The sequence below is a fragment of the Calonectris borealis genome, chromosome 5 (genome assembly GCF_964195595.1).
Source record: "Calonectris borealis chromosome 5, bCalBor7.hap1.2, whole genome shotgun sequence".
NCBI lineage: Eukaryota > Metazoa > Chordata > Aves > Procellariiformes > Procellariidae > Calonectris > Calonectris borealis.
The window spans coordinates 14,491,147-14,512,967 of NC_134316.1; the positions used below are offsets into that span (position 1 = coordinate 14,491,147).

General features: G+C 46.0%; 1 protein-coding gene across 1 annotated transcript in view; it reads right to left on the reverse strand.

The window, feature by feature from the left end:
* EML1 (EMAP like 1) overlaps positions 1-20,476 on the reverse strand; it is a 131,535-nt gene extending 111,059 nt beyond the window's left edge. Inside the window, exon 1 of the mRNA XM_075151104.1 lies at positions 20,269-20,476. Within this exon, the coding sequence (XP_075007205.1) occupies positions 20,269-20,296 (28 nt within the window). The 5' untranslated portion in view covers positions 20,297-20,476. The remainder of the gene's footprint in view (positions 1-20,268) is intronic.
* Between the last annotated feature and the right edge of the window lie 1,345 nt (positions 20,477-21,821).

A 21,821-nucleotide genomic window follows, 5' to 3' on the forward strand; every position in this document is an offset into this window, starting at 1 on the left:
TATTTATCTCCCTCCATGGCAGCAAGACCCAAGCGTGACTTCCTCCTGCTCTAGGAATTTCATAAATAAATCACTGTCTATTATTTCCCTGGGAGCATATAGCATTACAAAAACCCAAAACCAAACAAAAAAACCCAAGCAACAAAACCAAGGAATCATCCCTTTCTCAGGTTAGATACATTGGAACAATAACAGAAACAGGAATATGCCGTTAAACTTCAGTGGCAGACCTCTTTGCATTGCTCTGATTTATGCAAGTAATAAGTAATTGCACTGAATGACTTCACGAGGTACAGCTAATTCTGTGAGAGAAAGAAGGCTTCATGTGATTTAACTCTCCATCCCCCAAACATAGACACTCAGGGTGATGACCGGGATTTAAATCACAGTCCTGTAAATTGCCATGGATTGGGACAAAATGAAATTGAGCTCTTTGGTGACATCCATTTTGGTAGTGCAAGTGATTGTTTATGAATGTATAACTGAGCTTATTGATAGGCATTTTGATAGGATTTTTTATTACCTGTTACAATATCACTGTATTTCTGGAACAATCCTATGTTTTTTGCAAGCAAGCTCCACCCATCACTAACAGTCCCTAGGAAGAATAAAGGAACAAGATGCTTCTTCAGTCGCACTATGGGATTCTTTATGTCTGCTCCAATGTGAAGGGCAGGTAAATCAGAGGTGGTTTAGCTGAGAGAGCAGGGCAACGAGCGTATATTGATGTCACTGACCTGCGTCCCAAACACAGCAGAGCCAAAACCTGCTTTTCTTCCAGAGCTTCAGCTGCACGTGGCTGAGCCACGCCTTTCCCGGATTGAAACCAACACTTGCTACTTGGAGTGCCCGTGAACGCCAGCTCCAGAGGGAACGAATCTGGGATGCTGTGATTAGTGTCTCTTTCCTTCGTTTTTTCTTTCTTTCTTTTTTTCTTCTAATGGGATCTCATGTTTGACTTCTTTTATCTATTGATGTGGGGACTCACTGCTAATAAAATATAGCTGGTTTTAATTTTGCTGCTAAGGGTCACTCTGTGAAGTATTTATGTTGCAGTAGGATAACTGGGGAATAATAAATAAATCCTTTGGGTAGTGATACTTAGTTACCGAATATTTAGTCTTCTCAGTGTAGACAAGCCACGTAACCAGATTTTAATGTCATTTTTTTTTTTTGGTTACAAAATAGTATTTTCTTGATACATTCACTGATATTATTTGGCAGTCACCTTTCTTATTTTTCTCTGTAGACACAACCTGTCTTTGTTACAAAACATCATTACCACTGACGAAGATAGTGATTTCTTTAGCCAGTCTGCACATAATTCTACGTGTCCTTATTGGAGCACAAGAGACAGCAGCATATTTGTCTTCCCATTTGTAAAAGTTTCCCCAAACACTTTCCCTTCCAACAGCACATTCATGATCCATACTGCACATGCTTAGACGACACACATCACGTTAGCAAGGCAACATTAAGGAACTTGTGATTTATCCCTGTTTTCCCTCAAGAGCCGGGCATGCACGGTTCCACGCTCAAAGAGGAAAGCTGCTGGCTCCCAGCAGCCAAAAAGCACAGCAAGACTCATGTGCTGTGGCTCCCTCTGAATGAGTAAGCAGCTGAAAATAATAATGCTTACATTTTCTTTGGCAACAGGGATTATAGACAATATTTATCCTCCTTTTCAAATTTTCTGTGAATCAACCACTCTTAATGCTCCTCACTATCAGCCAAGGCATTAATCTCTAGACTGTGTCCTAAATCCATTCCTGGAAAGGTGATGGAAGTGGGTATCAATGCTGTTTTTCAGTTCAATCAGTACGTGCCATAAAGATTACATTTGTGCAAGACACAACAGGACAAAGATATGCTTGTCAGTTGATGCATGTTTGGATCAAACAATTTAAAAGAAAAATAACAGATGAGATCTTGAGATTTTAGGAACCTAAGTTTAGTCCTAACAGGAAGTCCAAGCTGAGCTCCCTGAAATCAATGAAAAGATTTGAATGAGCAATGCGACAGACTCAGGGTGAATATTGCCAGACAGGACTGCAAACTACCTCAAGGCATCTTGCAAATGACAATTTCTGCTTGTAGCAATGACATATAGCACTATTCAATAGCCTTTCAGGGGTTTGTGCTTATTCAGTGGTGAGCACTTGGAGTGTATCTCCTGCAAAAGACACTCTGGGATTGATTTCCAAGTGGCTGAGTAGCAGGCTGTCTCACTGGAGAGCCTTAGGAGGAAAGGGCAGCAGCCGGGAAAAGAAACAAAGACCCAGGCAACTCCAATAAAGAAGAACAGCACTAAAAATATCTGTGAATTGGGCCCTTAAATCTAGATTATTAATAGCTGCAGAATGGATCTCCTTTAAACACGGACCTTCATTTCTTAAGTCCCCAAAGTGAACTCTTCTAACTCAGATCTCTGAACCTTATGTGATAGTTTTGATGTTTACAGTAAATGAAGAAACATTTTTCTGATTGCTGCTCCGCATACCTGGCACTTTTGCAGTAGGTTCTTCACAAATAAAGAAGATAATGATCGGATTCATTTTTATATAATTGTTAGGTGAATAAGTGAGCTTCATGGGCACCTTTATTTCCTCCCTTTCCAGAAAAAGAAAAAAACCTCTAACAGTCTCGTAAAAGTCGGACTTTTTTCCAGCTATCATCAAACACAGCCAGTGCAGGCTAGCACACGGGGCAGAAGGAGCGTTAACGTCAGGCACTGCAGACAAACCAAGTAGGGCTGGAGGTTGGCAGAGGACCAGCAGTCCTTCCCCTGCACAGCCACACGGCACCGCTAAGGAAAAGGTCGAGGTCTGTCGTGGAAGGATTTCTACACCACTTCCTAAATGCTTCTCCCCACCGTCTGGTCACAGCACCCCAGCCCAGTTAGTTAGGATGCCCTCTGCTAGAAGATTTCAATCCTCCCAAGAAGCTATAAGGTAAGCACCATCTTCGCAGCAATGTCAGGACTCAGGCATTTGTGGGTACACACAGAAGTGCCAAGTCGGGCTGAAAGGTAGGATCTGAGACTCAGGTACCCAAACCTTTGCTCCTTCCTGGGAACCCGAGCTCTCTGTGAGCTTGAAGTGGCTTAGCAGCCTGTGATTCACTTACGCACTGTGAAAGACCTCAGAGGCTAAATTCCAGCCATCCCGTGAGATCCTGGGTGGGACACAGGCCAGGTGGGCCACCGTTTGCCACTGACTGGAGCAATCTCTAAAAACGGGCCTCTGTCCTGATTCAGGAAAACCTCTGTTTCATTTCATGTATTTTGTATCTGAGTAAGGGCTCAAAAAACCCGGAACAAAACCAAAATAAGGATTGGATTAATTAACTATTAATACTATTCATTACTAGTATTTCTACAGTAGCGTTTGCATGCATGAAACTTCAGCACAAATGAAAATATCTTCACATATCTTACAAGTTCATTTATATGCATCGTAGCTTGTCAAGAGATGGCAAACAAAAGACCTGGGAGGAAGAGGATTTACTCTGAATAAGCCGATAGCTACAAATGATTCTGAATCATATCGGAATTAAGTGACTTAGTGCCACTAATGCCACTGGCACTGTTGCTAGCCTTGACACTGGTGAGGGGCTTAAATTAAGAGGCTCTTTTGATTTCTCAGAGGCTCCTAATGGTTAATTTTCTATTCCTTTTCCTTTTTTTTATTTCTCCTTCTTTAGGACTTGTCAGACAGAAAGGCTGATGTGTGAAAGGATCTAATCTAGGCTATGCCTAGGTTATGACAGGCAGGAGATGGAGGAACAAAAGAGGAGCAGGACAGAAAAAACATCTTGCAGTTTGGCTGAGCCACTAATATTTGCTAATTGCAATAAATATGATACTGCACAGAAGCTCCTAATGAGCTTATATAAAGCATTTTAATGGGATGCTGTCAGGTTAAACATTGTGTTTAAAAATATAAATGTCCTTAATAATTCCAGATTAAAACAGAACGAAGTTGGAATACCCAATTAATTTTTTCCCCCTTTGTGCCAGAGTCTGAACTGTATTTCACACAACTCAGCCACCGAAAACAGATGGGGCTTTATTCTGCTGCGTTCAGGCCGGAGCACACCTACATGTCTAGAGAGAGGACAGTGCGGATGCGCCAGGCAGCACTGGAAACGCAGCTGCAGAGGTGCAGAGGGGCCATGTTATGTCCTGGCTTGCCAGGCTGCCTGGGCAGCTCTTGTTAGCTTTGGCCCAGACTTGGGCTCCCGGGACGGCAGCTCTGGGCCTTGCAGGAGGGTTTCCCCCCCAGGACGGCAGCTCTGGGGCTTGCAGGAAGGTTTCCCCCCCAGCATGGCAGCTCTGGGGCTTGCATGAGGGTTTCCCCCTAAGACTGCAGCTCTGGGCCTTGCATGAGGGATTCCCCCCCAGGACGGCAGCTCTGGGCCTTGCATGAGGGTTCCCCCCCCAGCATGGCAGCTCTGGGCCTTGCATGAGGGTTCCCCCCCCAGCATGGCAGCTCTGGGGCTTGCAGGAGGGTTTCCCCCTAAGGACAGCAGCTCTGGGCCTTGCATGAGGGTTCCCCCCCCCAGCATGGCAGCTCTGGGGCTTGCATGAGGGTTCCCCTCCCAGCATGGCAGCTCTGGGCCTTGCATGAGGGTTTCCCCCCCAGCATGGCAGCTCTGGGGCTTGCACGAGGGATTCCCCCCAGGACGGCAGCTCTGGGCCTTGCAGGAGGGTTTCTCCCCCAGCATGGCAGCTCTGGGGCTTGCACGAGGGATTCCCCCCAGGACGGCAGCTCTGGGCCTTGCATGAGGGTTCCCCCCCAGCATGGCAGCTCTGGGCCTTGCATGAGGGTTCCCCCCCCAGCATGGCAGCTCTGGGCCTTGCATGAGGGTTCCCCCCCCAGCATGGCAGCTCTGGGGCTTGCACGAGGGATTCCCCCCAGGACGGCAGCTCTGGGCCTTGCAGGAGGGTTTTCCCTGGGTGTTGCTCTACACAATGGGGCCGTTGCAGCTCCACCAGGACCAGCCCGGGGGTCCTCACACAGCACTGGCTCACACCGTGCAGCTTCATTTTCTTGTTTTAGCGCATGACTTAAATGTTTCCATGTTTAGATTACAGGCCTTTCAGAGCAGAGTTTAAATCCAGTGCAGTGACTATGTTGAGTTTAACTGAAACTGAAGAAAAGAGCCTGTGGAAACTTCTTCACAAAGAAGTTTTGTAAATAGTGGTTTGATACTATGGTGATGGGTCCTTAGAACTGCCGACTCCATTTTTCTTTCTATTCAATCCCTTAGTTTTCTTCCAAACATGCAGATCTTAGCCCTGTCCTACATGGCAGTGTTGATTGTGCATTTTTATGCATCAAACAAGTGCCAGGGAAATCATACTTAGAGAATAGCGATGCTGGATCTACTTCCCAGCCGAGCCTCTCACAGGAAGTGTGGGAAGGGACCAAATGCATTTCCCTGCCTTGGTATCTCCAGCGGCCTCTGGATGTACTCGTTTACCCTGGGTTTCGGTAAACCACAAAGGATGGTCCAAATCTGAGAAGGGTGAGAGTGCAATGGGTCTTGCCCAAACAAGAAAGTCCATTCACAGACTGAAGGGCTCGGGTATGTTGCCACGTGGGAGCAACACCAAGGCTGTGCTTGAAGTCATGTCCTCTGCTGTTTGCATCATCTGCCTGCTGAAGCCCCCCGGGTGCTGGCCCTGCAGCCCCGCAGTCCACCCTTCTGCGAGGGTGAGCCCTAGGATGGCCCCGCTGCTGCCTGCTGTAAGAGGAGCTGGACCATGTTGGCAGCCTGAGCTTGGCTTGTGGATTACAGGATGTCTGATCACAAAAGCCCCTGGCCTTAAGGCCACGGTCACCATGAGTCTCTTCTGTAGGTGCAGCCTCTCTCTAGCATTTGAAGCATCCAAATGTATCTAGTCCCACTTACCAGAAAGGCACTGCAGCAAATTTAGTGGGCTTCTGCATTTGCTATCTAGCAAATTCTCCTCTCCCAGGTGGAAAGATCCTCTGCTTCTTTTGTACTGAAGAAGCAGAGAAAATAAATGCTTCTGAATAACCCACAATCTGGATGACTTCAACAGAAGCAAGAACAAGCATTTAGAGCGTGATAGAAGGATTACTGTCACCACATATCATTATCTGGGGGAGGACAAGCTGATGCACTTGAAGCTTTGTAAACATCTCAGTCTACTTAGGGAATGTGCAACACAAGCCGAAATGTTTGAAAATGTATTTTTCCTAAACTGTGCATTTCCCAAATGAGTATGGACAAATTCGGGTCTGGAACAAGCCCAGTGAGCGTGATGAACTACCACTAGGGAAGAGCAGAGGCAATTGTTCTGTGTTACGCCCTCCCCCCTGGAATGATGCAATATATCTTAAATTCAGTGGGCGGGAAAAAAAAAGTCTATGCAACGTTATAAGGACAAAAGTTTCTTCTGATTTCCTCAGCCTCCAAGCCTGCTGGGCACAAGTCTCTGTTCACTATATACTGCAGTCTCGTGACCCAGCAGATTGAGCGATTGGTTGTGTTTTCTGTTTACTTCTTTTTCCAATCTCTTCCATAAGCCAAAGATAAAGCCAGTACAGCTCCAGCTGTACTTTTGAACCCATGTTTAAATGTGGTGGAAATAAATCTTAATGAGATTGTCCAGCCCTATTACCTTAAGTAGTATACCTCAAATGAACCCTGCTAAAGGCTGTAATTCCCTTCTGAGATTTCAGTGACATGAGCAAGTGGTTCATATTTCACTATTGTAGTTCGGGTCGTCATTGGATACTTGGTAGAATTCCACCTTTATTGCATAACAATTGGAGAAACCCGCCTTTATTAAAGATATGAAAATAGTAGCAGATGCTTTCCTCTAATAAGTGCAAAGAAATTTCTCCTAATCTTCACTCCAAGCAGAAAATGACTTTTGCATTTCTACTTCATGAGTATTCAGATGCAAAAACTTTACTCCCATAAATTCTTATGATTCATATTTCGACGCTTCCTATTCCATCTCTAGATAAAATCAAGGTATTTTCCCCGGATTCGCTGCTGGGCAGAGCAAGGAAGGAAGCAGCAGATGGGCAGGACTGGAAGAACCGAGGAAGGGCCAGGGAGGTCTCAGGCTGGGTGTCTCCGGGGAGCACCGCACTGCGGCAGAGACACCACTTATTTAGCATCTCTTGAGAACCACATGTGCAGTGGAAGAGAGACAATTTTTTAAGAAGTATTTGCCTAAGGTAATATATAAGAAAGGAAGGGGTGGTCCTAAGTCTTTTTGGAAACATGCAGCAGCGTCCTTCAGGGCACAGGGCACGTGCCCTTCACATGAAGGGCATGTGGAGCTCTAGTAGGTAGCAAGAAGAAATCAGTCTTCCTAGCCCAAACCCACTTGGCTGTGCAGTAAATGGGATTTTTAGATCACGTTGTGCCCACAGCAGTCAATGGGTAACCCACAAAATGAAGGTCCAGAGGAGAAATCTCTCCTCCTTGTCTAAATTTAACATAAGGCCTTGAAAATACAGAGAAGGCAGCCAAGCATCATCAGTAGTCAGAGATTTTAGACAAGGAAGATAACTCAGTTCTGCTAAGTGGCTTTTGGGAAATAATGGAAGCAGAAACAAGGATCTAATAACCTTTTTCTGAACTAAAGTTAACCTCCAGCTCCGGGCAGAAACCTAGGGCTACCCCTGACCATAGACAGAACTCGATGAAGAATTAGCCTTCCTGCTGATTTTTCACACCTTTTGTAGATGTCTGATACCTCATCAACACACAAAAATCTGAGCACATAAGAATCTCCATGGGCTCATCAGATGCTATTAACTGCTGAGAGGAGAGGTCTGGTACTTATTGCAAGTAATGAGTGATTTGGCACAGAAGAACAAGACCAAGCCTGGGGAAGCTGTACCAGAGGGTGCCTGCCCAGCGGCATTCGCTCCTCGGCATTCTCCAGGCAGCCGACTTGTAAACAGGCTGGCCTGCAGCAAAGCAGTGCATCGAGTAGTGGAAAGTAAATTTGATCTTGCTGTGCTGGCTCCTCACTCCAAACGACTCCGTTGGAGTTCGTTCCCGAGAACGCAGGCGCTCCGAGTGGCAAAGACGCAGCTGTTTGGGCGGGCTCGGGGCCGCGCTGGGGTGGACTCGTGCTACAGCCTTGTCTTGCCCTTCGCGTCAACTCATTAAATCGTCCAGTTGCCTCCAGCTCTCCTTTCTCCCTGAAGGGAGCTTAATTAATGAGGCAGATTGTCAATTGAGCAATTGCCTCAGAACAAGGAAATCTTTAAAGATTTGGCATAGTTATCTAGGATAACCCAGCTGCTGAACTTCATTAGGAAAAGGAAGCAAATGCTAAACGTGCACTCAACTTTGAGGCACATTTCTCTAGGAAAAAGTAAAAACGCTTTAGGAAAACTGAGTATTTTCTAAGCCTGTACCCCCCCTTGGACAAAACGGACACGTTCAGCTCCTGGCTACCATTGTGTCTCACAGCCATGGAGTAGCAAGTTTTCTTGCGCACCCCGGGGTGCTCCTCTGCCTCCTCTCCCCTGCAGGGACACCTGACCTCGGGAGTGAGGGACATGGCATGGGAGCACACGTGCTTCTCCAGGAGCTGGCTCTGTCCTGCTGAGGTCCCAATGGCAGCATGAAGCAGGGAGATGCTCGTGCTTAGGGTCTGATGGTCATTCTGCATCCCCAGAGCCCAAAACGATGCTGAAGCCTCGCAGCTGTCAGTCATGTTTTGATTGATCTGAGAAGTGAGGCTCCTACAGTAGGGAGGGGAGACTCATCATGCCTTGACAAAAATGTGTCATTCGGTCACTTTTCAGTGGTAGTCTCCTTCTAGTGTAGTGGGAGAAGAGTGAAGAGGTGTCTTCTTAATCCCCCTGCTTTATAGGACACCAAGGTAGCCAGGGAGTAGTAAAGGACAGCAAAAAGACTCTTCAGCTACTTTATGTGTGGGGAGGCTCCCCAAAGATCTGAAGAAACAAATAATTGTAGGAGAGGAGTTTGCCGAGAAAACAAACACTCCTCCTGTGAAAAACTGTGAGCAGATTGAATGCTTTCCCTGGAGCTTTCCAATTTTTTCATTAAATGACTCAAAATGAAAACACGCAAAAATGTGGTTGGTGTTTAAAAAGACAGTTTTTGTTAGAGAAATATTATTCTCCAGCCTACACATGTGAGTACTGTGTGCCTCAGCCTGCCATATCTGTTCCAGACACTGCATGTTCTCTCGCACTTTCCCACATGATGCTTCTCCCTACGCCTTAGATGTTTAAATACCTGACCAAAACATCTTTGAAAAAAAATCCTCACTCTCCAGTGGCATAAGACTCCCCATATGTTGCTGACTGGGTGAAAACAGACGGTGCATACACATCTAGACAACCCCCAAAAACTCATGACCCAAGAAACCTGGCTTTAGAAAAAAAAAATTAAAGCAAATCTTATGAGGCTCATGATAAACATCAAAGAGTTGGCAGCTCTAAGACGAATCAAACAGTTTAGGTGAAATTTCCCAGAGAAATTGCTTCCATTTCATCAATGTACTGTCTGTTTTCAAACAGTTATGCCTGAATATACCATTTGGAATTTATGATAGATGCAGGAAATAATAGTTTCCTTCTCAAAATCCTTTCCACATGTGGTCCATATGCCTGCAGCACAAACGGATTGCAATCTCGTGCCTAAGTCAGATGGGTGTGAGAAGGCCAGCTGACTGTTGTAGCAACAGGACGAACCTGGCAGCCTCTGATCTGGGGTAGAAGAGCTGTAGAAAATGGCAGATTTAGTGTCCCAGGGACAAGCTGCCTGTATCAGAGGTGCCTGTGTGCGAGGCTATCGACACTGTAGAGTATCTCCAAACAATTGGTAAAGTATCAAGTTATTATTATAACAAGTATACTTATTGCTTGAGATCTAGTTATGAGGTGTCAGAGTATTTTGTATTTTATGACATACGTGTTTCCAACAATATGTTTATCATAATATCACAGCTTCACCTGTTGGAGATATTGAACATGGTAAAGAATGCAATTACAGGAAGATCAAGGATGACTTTGGGCTGAGTCAGCTTGAAAAGTGTTGCTGGGAACTGGATTGCATCTGTGCCTCAGACGCAGAGCAGCTCTCAAAGCGAGAAGAGTTGCTCCACGGAGCAACTGTGGAAACCAAGCTTTTCACTAATGGTCACTGACGGCACGTTCATCTCCTTGTGCCGGACCAGAGACCGCAGATCTGATTTACAGACATGCCCAACACTCACAGCTGCAATGAAGTTTGAACATATGAAATGCGGTGCTGTGCTGGGTGCTCTGAAAGAAGAGCTCCTCAGCATCTTGGATTAGACACCCGTATCAGGGGGAACTGGTCTTGGCTTAATCTTGCTGTGCCTCAGTCCCTCTTATATAAACGCTGAATAATACCACACACATGGCTGTGACTTATTGCTAAGTCATATCTAGCAATGTTTCAGGAGGGGAAATACGAAACATTCACTGAGTTTTAATTAGGTGCAAATATAAATATGTTTCTCTGAGCAATCACGCTGGGACAAAGAATGACTAATGCACGGTGCTTCCCACGCACCAAGCGAGTGCTTGCTGGTGAGGTCTCACCCAGCAAACCTCACCAGCCACACAGCACAGGGCTCAGGCTGTCTGTCTTAAGAAGAAGAACAGAGCTGACCCAGCCACAGTCTGTACCTATGGGTCAGGTGGATAAAGGTATTTCCGAGATTTTAAGAGAGTCGTGATCCAAATTCACTGGCGTGAATGAAAAGTCTCCTCTTGGCTCCAAGGGGTCTGGATCAGGCTCCTAAAGCTCCTCCTTCCCCCAGAGAGCAGAAGATGTACAAATTTTAAGTTTAGCCTGAAGCTAGGTCCTTCTTAATTCCTGTGATATGATCAAGCACAACCTGAGACCCTCAGCTTGCTGTCACCTTTGTAGGTTTTTAAGTATCTGCAGAAAACCCTTAGGTGTTCAGATGTTGCACACAGGTCTTTTTTATGTGCTTTCACTCCTTCGTTGCGTCAGCAAGGTCTCTTCAGGCAAGTTGTCTAGGTACAGGAGTTTTCACCCAACCCTGGCCTCAGGCTGGAGAGCCCTTGCCTGGATAGCTGGCTGCCTGCTGGGGTTTGACACGTTTGTACAACACATGCTGAAGTGCAGGCTCGTTCTCTCATCAGAGCTTCTGGGGAGAAGCAGGAACGACCACGCCCATTTGAGTGAACTAGGAGAGCTGCTGCTCACACAAATATGCGCCAGCCAACGGCCCTGCAGCTCCTCAGCAAGGATTTTACCATTTTCACGGTAGTTTTGTTAGTTACTGGGTGGTGTTCTGGGTGCGCTGTGTGATTGAGGGGTACTAGCAAAGCCATAGCATATCCTGTGGCTCCACAAAGAGCACATCACAAAGGGTAAGTGCGAGTGCTGTGCGGGCAGCAAGTAAATATATTTATCTGCAAAATAGGTGAGAACTACATGAAATGCCAAGTTTGGCAAGTAGTGTCTATGGATTTATGAGGGGATTTTGAACATAAACCTTTCAAACATGTCTCCAAACTCTTCATTTCATGCCCTCACACTACCTGGTGTGGGTGAAAGCCTTTGCTTTCTCAAGGAACCCTGAAGTGATGGAAATATGAGCCACGCAAACGGTGCTGAGAGCAGTGATGCGGCACTGGGGGATTCCTGCCCGGGCGGTCAGGAGGAGCTGTCTGAGATGAATGAGCCATTGGCACCTCTCTGAAATACTCCCTGTTATGTTTGATGGAGACAGCATTGTACTTTCCTAAATCCTGTTGGAATTTGTTGTGACTCCTCAAGGGCCACAGCCAATTTACTGAGCCCAGTTTGGAGTCATTTGAGCGAGGGCTTGCAGAGACAGGCTTTTCCTCCAAAAGGAATTTCTGTGATTGACAGACCATGTGAAGAACCAAAGAGCAGCTCTGACCGGTCCCCACGTGCCCCGTTGACTCAATGGTGACTTCAGCTGCTCTGGGAAACCCAAGAGTCCTTCAGGAAACTGATCCTGGGCGCTATCAACAGGTCCAGGCCCAGCGCTTGGATTTGTCAGGAGCCCATTCCTCTGCCCCAGAATTTCTTTCCCACAAGGAAGAAAGCATTTGGGGGATCTTGCCAGTTTTTTAGGTGAGTTTTAGAGGAAGTTTGAGATCTAGGAGAATCCTGAATGCTACGAGTTTAACTCTGGAAACCATTAGTGCGTGGTGAGGGAGCTGATCACAGACGGTAAGGAAAGAAATGACAGGGACAGAGAAGCAACTGAATACGTAGATGAGAGACTGGGCACTCACCAGGTTGATGGGAGGGCAAACTGGGCATTTAGTTTGGCGTCTGAATGGCAAAATAAGGCAAGGGTGCCCCACCCTCTAAATTACTGCCTGTGAAACAGGTCTGTAACAAGAGAGGGCTCCAGACAGCAACAGGCAAATGTTAAATGCAATTATGGCTTCTAAATGCCAATGGCTTAACACAGGCTATGTTGGAAAGGCTGCAGATATTGTGAGGCATGGAGGAGAGGAGGAGAGAAAACACATCAGTTGTCTTTTGCATGCCTTAAATTACTGTACAATTCATGGAATAAGACTGTTCAGAAATGTGCTGTACAGCCTGTGCAAGTGCTCTTGCTCACAGACCCTGGGACAAACTACAGATTCCAAATATTTCTGCAGATAAGCAAAATCCTCCTGTCAGTGGGGGAGCGGGGAGAAGGAGCACTTGGGAACGATGCAGCATCTTCTGTATTTCCTTAACTAGAACCTTAACCAGCATCCCAGCTGTAAACTTTCATGCTAACTTTAACTGTCTCTAACAACTGCCTGAAAGAGCTCTCCTTCCTCCACAAAAAAAAAAGGAAAAAAGAAAATAAATCCTCTTTTATACTCCCAGATATGATTTCAGTACATTTCTGCAAACTTAGACTTCTGAAAATGGGTGTTAATGTCTCTGCTAGCTCAAACACCCCCCACTTGGAGCCCCAGTACCGCATAGCACACATACTCACATTTTGCTTTAGAAACACAGTGGGCAGGCACAGCCCCTGCCAATCTGAGAGCCAAATATTTAGCCTAGTCCACAGAAGGACACCTCACCTGCCACATTTTAAATGCAGAGGCTGAAGATGCAGGCTAACCTTTGCTCCCAGAGCATAGTCATCTCCCACCTAGCTACCGCCAAGCCCCAGGGACAGGATGCCCATGTCCCGCTGCTCCCAATATGCCTTTTTCCAATTTCCAGAGGTTTCATACTTTGAAGCTAGTTTTAAGAATTAATTTTATGAGTAGTGGATGGGTCTTGTGCTACACAGCTACATACAGCCACACTGCAGCCGAGCTGGGCTGAACCCCTGCTGAGAACAAGCCTGGCTGCAACAGAGAGCGGCTTCTTTCCTCTTTGCTTTTGATGACAAAGAGCCAGTTCCACCGGCTGTGGCGTTTTGCACAAGCGCAAACCAGCTCTCTCCCTTTCCCAGCACTGCAGCAACTGCTGCATGGATTTGGGAGGCCTCAGATTTCTCCTAAATGGAAAAGCACTTTTTTCCCCAACAAAAGCTCTGAGAAGGTGGATGTGAAGAGGCTACGGTTGGGCCACTGCAGCCTCCTTGCTTTGAAAGCCGTGTTTGAACCTGGCAGCCGCTCCTCAGCAGGGAGCCCTTTAACCAAGGCTCAGCCCTCACCAGCCTGTGAAGCAGGTGAAGGCTGCGCGCAGGCGATTTTAACTCTTTACGGACCGTTGGCTGAATATTTTGGATCATGGGGCTGTCTTGAAATGCCTCATGGGCAGAGAGGGTTTTCCAGGTGTGCCTCTGGTAGGCTCCCACCCTCTGTCTCAGCAGGGCTTGCTTGTCACCATAAATCTGCTTCTGGTGGTCTTCTCACAAAACATGGATTCCTGGGGCACCAGAGACACTCATTTTTCCTTGTGTGTTTGCCTGGTCCTCATGTTCCAAAAACTCCTTAAAACCTTAAAAAGTAATGATTGCTTCATTATCAACAGTGTTTGCCGCCTCAATGCACAGCCTCTGCTGTTCAAGGGGACACACAGCATTTCCAGGGGGAGCGACAGAGCGGGTCTGCAGGAGAATTCCCAGCTGCCAAGAAAATTCTGGGATTTCAGTTTCATTTGCATCAAACTGGGCCAAGGAATCCAGATATTATATTTGGTTTTATTTTACCCAAGCATTCCAAGAATTTTCATCTTATTTCCCACTCAATTTCAATTTTCAAAATGTGGTCTTTAGAAATGTATTAATGTATTGATATTGTCAACAAAATGTTACTTTTTGATTTGGTGACCTCTGGATTTTGTGATGGAAGAACACTCTACTGGAAAATTTGTGACTGGTTAATGTTCATCTTCTGACCTGACTTGCCAAGTGCAAGAGGAAATGAGTTTGCTAAAGGGTACACACATCAACATCGGAGTTTCTGTGAGGTGTTCAGCAGTTACAAACCCTGCTAAATGATACAGAGCGTTCCAGGTTCTCATTACTTTGCAAAAATTAGCTATTAGTGCTTAATACTACTATGATGGTGATTGTCCCCCTATACTCGGCACTGGTGAGGCTGCACCTCGAATCCTGTGTTCAGTTTTGGGCCCCTCACTACAAGAAGGACATGGAGGTGCTGGAGCGTGTCCAGAGCAGGGCACCGAAGCTGGTGAAGGGCCTGGAGCACAAGTCTTATGAGGAGCAGCTGAGAGAACTGGGGTTGTTTAGCCTGGAGAAGAGGAGGCTCAGGGGAGACTTTATCGCCCTCTACAACTACCTGAAAGGAGGTTGTAGCGAGGTGGGTGTTGGTCTCTTCTCCCAAGCAACAAGTGATAGGACAAGAGGAAATGGCCTCAAGTTGTGCCAGGAGAGGTTTAGATGGGATATTAAGAAAAATTTCTTCACCGACAGGGTTGTCAAGCACTGGAACAGGCTGCCTAGGGAAGTGGTTGAGTCACCATCCCTGGAGGCATCTAAAAGATGTGTAGATCTGGTGCTTAGGGACATGGTTTACTGGTGGACTTGGCAGTGCTATGTTTACAGTTGGACTCGATGATCTTAAAGGTCTTCTCCAACCTAAATGATTTTATTATTCTATGATTCTATATAGATCTGGAGCAGCCAGAGAGCCTGGAGGCAGAGGGCAGGAGCCAGTGGGGATTTCCTCCCCATGCCTCCCCAGGACAGGGCTTCCCCCAAGCCCAAGCAGGTGAAGGACGGGCTGCTGGCCTGGGTGAGCACGGCAGAGAGCTCTTGAGAAAAGAGGGGAGAGCAGGAGGGAGCCACACAGGGCTTCAGGAAATTGCCTGAGATTTCAGCCAAATCAGATGAAACTGCTTCATGGATAGGATGCTCTCTGCTCTCCTATGGGAAGTCGCATGCAGAGAGATGACATCTGCCCCAGTGAGCCTGGATCAATCAGTGGCTGAAGCAAAAGAACAACCCACTAAATGGCGTAAATGCTGGCATTTGGAAATGCTTCTTTCTTGAGGATTTATACTGACCATCAGACATTTTTACCTTCCCTTTTTAAGATGTTTGACTCAGCCATGTCCATCGCAGCTGCAGAGCACCTTTAAATGACTTGGCCGTGGCGTGTAGCAAGTTAGCCAAGAGCAAGGCTGGACTCATAGACCTTCAGATGAAATCCCTAGACAGACCTCAGGCATTCCGCAGTGGCACCTAACTCCAGTGACCTGAGCAAGGCTGCACAGCTTCAATGACAGTGCTGTAGTGGTAGTCATTCACAGTCACTCTTCATTCCGGCTTCACCCCATTCTTTCCCAAAGCTGAAAGCTTTATATGGGGTTTTTTGTCTCTAAGAGTACTGACTGCAAGATTGCTCGTGCCTTACTGTGCAAAGCTAGCTCTGCAGGTGTGGGAGCCCCAACACCCCAGCCTCACCTTCTGCTGGCCGCGGGATGCTCCTGGAGAGCTCTGAGCATGCAAGCCAGTGTTGGTGATTTTAGAGGGGTCAGGAGCTGTCGTTCATCCTGCAGACTGCTCTCTTGAGATGATTAAGACATGTCATTACCTTTCTAACCTGCATCAGGTAGCTGGGTTGATATGCTGAAAAAGCCTTGCCACTTCCCTGCCTATCCCAGAGCGCTAAACACAGTCTGTACAGCAATTCTGCAAGGTGATTTCAGCGTGTTGCCTTTTACTTAGGGTCTCACCCTGCAAACAGTAGTGTTCAGTGGGACCACTCACATGGCAACATTAGTGTCTGAGTCAAGACCTTTTATCTAACGTTTAGACTGCAAAGCAGAACTGGTGCTCCAGCCCTAAGGGGGGGACAGAATTATCTGCAAGAACCTGGACATTTTTTACCAAATCTGATGAAAGATTAATTCAAAGCATAGTCCTATTCTAATATGAGTACGTGAAAGTGGGGCAATTTTATTCAACAGGAGCACTGCTCATGCATTTCTAATGATTTTTTGTTACAAAAATGTATTTGTGCCATATTTTATTCCCAGCAGCTGTTTAGAGACAGGCCAGCGTGGGAGATGGAGGTCGCGCGCAGTGGCAGCCTCTCTGGCTGAGCTAAATGGACTCCCCGTGACAGTGCAGAATATGTGCTGACTTTCAGGAAATCTAAATTCCTGTAGGTTTCTGGGATATCCTGATTCTGAAAACACCAATTTTAGCAAATTGGCTCCAGTCTGTCTTAAAAACATGTTTGAAATGTGTAATTTTAGCTTTGAAAGGAAGTATTTAGCTAAAGAGTCGGGAACATACTTCAGATGAAAGGTCTTGTTTCCTCCTCTACTGAAACGAGGCCAGTAAAAGTTTGGGAGGAATTTTAAGGAAATTCTGTTAGATTCGCATGCCACCTGCTGCAGAACAAGCTAAATCAATTCTGTTTCTTCCCTTCTTAGTCCTGTTTTAGTAAATAACAGAGAAAGTATGTACATGTGAGACTCCCAGCACCTGAATAGCTACTCCCTCGTCAGCAATATAATCTTCATCTATTATGGCTGAACATCTTGTATTATTGCAACAATGATGTTATCCACAAAAAGTTACCCATGCCATTCAAAGTCAGTCTGTGGCTGACATAAGAAATAAGAAAATAAGGAAAGAGGCACTTTAAGAACCTTTGTGCAACTTCAGAGGTTTTTTCTGAAGTCAAAAGGATTGTGTTAAGAACCAGAACCATCATGACTCATATATTCGTAATCAAAATGCTGGGTGCATGAAAAGCTGTTCAGTTGTACGGAGACTGAATATGTCTTCTTACAAGAGAAAAATAATACACACAAGAGGAAGCACTTAAATAATTGATGTGCTTTTCTTTTATCTACATATAGGAATGACAGTAAATCTATGTCGCTGGCACTAATGGATAACATCAGTATGTCAATAATTGCTAATGAGAAAGAAATAGGAGTGCATTTGTCCTGAAGTGACTGATCTTTCTTTCTGCTTTATCTCCCCATGTTACAATGGGAAATTAGTAGTGTAAATTTTAGAATTCTGTTCACTGATAGATCATTTTGATAGCGACATTTTCAAGGGCCTTTTTTGATATGAATTCAGTCCAAAACTTTCTTACATTTAATCTGCAATCTGACATCTAGGATCCTTTTTTTAATGTCTTCTGTGTTACATTCAAACCACAAAATAAAACTTCGTTTGCATCACATGTTTAATTTTCCATTCCACATCAGCGAAAGGGTGCAGCCACCCTGGAATTGAACATAAAGCAGAGATTTAAAAACACCCAGTGCTTTCATCCTGAAAAATTACATAACCATTTCCAGCGTAGAAGTAGGATACTCTTACTTAATAAAGTTTCTTGTCAAAAAATTATTGGTATATCGACCCATTCATATCCAGCTATTTAACTTCCCTCTGAGTTGCTTGTCCGAGGGAACAATTACGCAGCTGTTCTTGCTACATTTTTGTGTAGGCTGAAAGCAGTCTAAAAATTCTGGCATTAATTTACTGTAACTACAAACTGCAGTCCTCCAGGTTGTTTGTGGGGCATACCCTTTGCAAAGAGGTTGGTGAAGCAATACATACACTTGACACTAATACTGTGCTTTGGCTAAACTTATTTATAGCTGTGTGCATGTGTATACATGGATGCATGCATACGTCTGTACGGTCTGTGTTATAAGCAGGGCTCTGGATTCTAGCCACATTGCGGTGCTAATGATATCTGTCACTGCAACAACTTTTTGCAGCTATATTATCCGACCGCATTCAAAACCAAGGATTTTAAAAGTACAATGCCAGCCTTACTATGCTCAGTGGATTCAGCAAAGTGGTATTTCTGCACTAGTGGACACTAATCATTATTCTAGAAAGTTTGATGTTGATTTTCTGCAACCCTTTTTATGGAGTTTTTACTGCTAAAGTTTTAAACTCTGAACTAGCTAGTAAAAGAGCAATAACCACAAAGAGAATTATTTGATTTCAAAATACTTTAACGCAAAAAGCAAGCTGTCAGCAACTGGTTCACTAAAATTGCTTAATAACTGCGCGGGAGTGCCACCATTCCTATCTCCAGTGCTGTTTTTGTGTGTATTTATATATGCATACATGCACACACACATCTATACATACATACATGAACCAGAAAATTATGCAAGGTCCGTACAGCGGGTGACCGCTTGGCCGTTATTGTGCCGGGCCGGGTGTGGGGCAGAGCGGCGGGAGGCAGGGAGAGCCCTGCTGCCAGGGAGCTGGGCTGGAGGCAGCTGGGGGGCGTGGGAGGGTTATTGGGGGAGCAAAAGCGAACCTTTCCTCCAGGTATGCTGGCACGTTTCCGATCCACGTCCACACCTAAACATCGCTTTATCTTTATTTTTCATTCCTGCCCATTACAAACTGCTTCCTTCCCTCAAATCATGCCTCTACGAACGCCTTTCTGGAGGAAACCTCCTAGGTCCTTTCAGCAGCAAAGGTAATTGAGATATCAGTAACTTCTGCACACAACATGCCGTGCATGCTCAATATCAGTTTCATCACTAATATCAGATGCCAGCTAAATACTGTCACTGTCACCCTGAAATATCCCGCCCTCAACTCAGAGTACTTAACAAGCAAACCGAGGTCAGGCCCTTAAAATCAAAGCCTGAAGAAGGGAAGCTTTGCTGGGTAACAGATCAGCCCTTTGAGAAGGTAAGCAAGAAATATTCATCCTCATCTCTCCTCTCTTTAGACAACGACAGCAACTGTGTGACAGCACAGGGAATTGCGCATGGTGCAGGGAATTGCGCATGGTGCAGTTCACTCTGCACCGTATACATAATTTATATTTTTCCACTCTGGTTTTGAGTGCGCGTTTTTGGACTTGGGATTGTTTATGTAAGATGGAAGCAGAGAGAGGAGGAAAATAAAGCACTGCAGCAGCCTTCTCCTTCTCCAGCCCCGCTCTTTAGTCCAGATCCTCATCTCTGACACACAGCCTTCACAGGCCAGTGAAACACAAGTGCTACATAGTATGTGTACGTATATACTTGTATATACAGATGTGAAAAGAGAATTGCTTGCCGTGGCAAAAGGGAAAAAGAAAAAAAGGATGTTTTCAATGGTCCATCTCTTTGTTAGTAAAACGCCTGGCAGAGAATTACTCTAGCATTTTGGCAAGAATTTCCTTTCATGCAGACAATCTAGTGAGTGTTTACAATTCCTACAGAAGTTAAAAAAAAACAGCTGAGAAACATGCTTCTTGCTGACGTGCTCTCCTGCTCAGTGAAGTTTGACATATACAGCTGTAAGTACTAGTAAAGGACCCCTTTCCAGATATAGGCAAAACACGTAAGGCACTTATTTTGAAAATAAGGTACACTTCTATTTCCTTTCAGCAAATAAACCCTTCGCATTACATTTATCTGCCCTTGCTGTGTCCGTAACCGTTTGGGAAGGTTTATCAAGGCATGAACACGAGGCGTACACAGCGCACTTGGTCCTGCAGGACCCATCCCCAGAAACTCTCCTTCCCGAGCTCGAGACTACGCACGTCGATACCATCACTTCTCCGGACACAGACACTTCAGACCATCTGCCTGAATTACTGAACCCTTCCTCCTATCCAGCCCCTGTGCCTTTAGAGAAAATCCAGGCGATACCATCCACGCCAGCCCTCCATCACGGGCTCGTAAGGACCGGCACCAGGATCCGCGGTGGTTGCAGGGAGTTTCTCCTCTGCCTGCCACGGCTCCGGCTCCCTTCGAAAGCAAGCGGCTTCGCGTGTGACTCTGCAATCTGAGAATGTGAACTAATCGGCAGGACACCGGGGTAAATATAAATCTGGCGCTTACCCACAGGCAGTCCCTCGCAGTCTGACATTGTGCGAGAAGTCCTCCTCACTGGGGGCTTAGGAAAACCACAGCAGGAACGCAAGTGCGGGTCCTTCTGCTTGCAGAGGCAGGGAAAAAAAAATCTAACAATTTACAGCCACCCTTCTCTTACACTGTACATCTACGCACCCAGAGAGCTGTAGCAACAGTCCCGTCCCTGCCTTCTCATTATGGGATGTAAAGATAAGAATGTGCTTTTGTGCCAAAAGAGTGTGCTATTGGTGGATAAATTTGTTGTCATCCCTCCCCTTCGCAGAGTTTCCTCTTTAATGTCACAGAGGCACATTACCCTGTCGGAAAGGCCATCGAATATTTATGAAACGGCTTTTAAGAGCTAAGCCGCAAATCTGCGCTGGAGAACTGGGCTAATTGCTGTGCAGTGGGGTTGGCGGTGGGAGCCGCACCGCCGGGGCACTGCTGCGTTCCGGGGGGTTGCGGGGGGAGGCGGGGGGCTGGGGGACATGCTCTGACATCTTGCTCTGTATCTTCTTGGTCTGCAGGTTAAACAAGGGTCCGAGTAGCAATACTCGAAGCTGGCAGAGGGGCTGGGAAGAAGGGGCAGGAGCCAGGATGTATCTGTTTAAGGAGGCAGGAAAAAAAATTATCTTCTGTTTATACTGTAATAGTTTTTGCAACACTGTTAGTTAAGGCAGTTTCATGGTATATAATATTATCGCAAGCGCAGTTTTCTCTGTAACTTCATGACTTTTGCTTGCTTAAAATATGCCGCTTTAGTGCTGCCTTAGTGAAGCACTTCACGGCTGCTCCTACAACTTTTTTTTTTTGTTTACATGGGATTTGCTTGGTTTGAGATTTCCAGATGGGGTCCAGCCCGTAGAGAGTACCCCTGCACACTGGTGTGTTCATTAGGCACCTTAATGAAGCGCAAGCGAGGGCTCTGGCAGTGTTAAAGCCATGGTAGGCTTGGCAGAGAGATGTGCGGGACCTGGCGGGTGCCCTCAGCACCCGGGGGGTGGTTTGCTGCCGCTTTTTCTCCTGGGAACAGTCAGGGACGGTCTGGGCTTTGCCTGACACAGACCTTTGGTGTCTGAGCCCTTCACAAACGTCGGGGTTTCGGAGCCAGAGCTGGTGTGAGGGCTGGGAGGAGAGGGAGGCAAGGGGGCTCTATGTGGGGGCTCTGAGAAGCGCTTTCAGACCCTGTGGCCAGACACAGCCCCTCGGGGAAATGAGCCATCAGAGCCCCAGGGGACACCTTTCTTCAAACTGCCTTGAAGAAAAAAAGGCTTAATTTACATGAAGTATACTAGGAGCTCAGTGTGCTCAGCACTTCTGAAACATTTGGGCTGGTTTTACTTAGATGCTTCAGTCCAAGCAGCCACAGGCTGACACTGCTGGCTCTACCTGCTTTCTCTCTGAAGAGAAGTTTTTAATACTCTGCTGGTTACTCAGCAGCACAGCTAGCCATGGATTCCATTCAGCATGTCAGGCCAGTGACTAAGAAGCTCAAATAGCTACAAATGTAGATAGTTACTCGTTCCCAAAACCATCCCTCG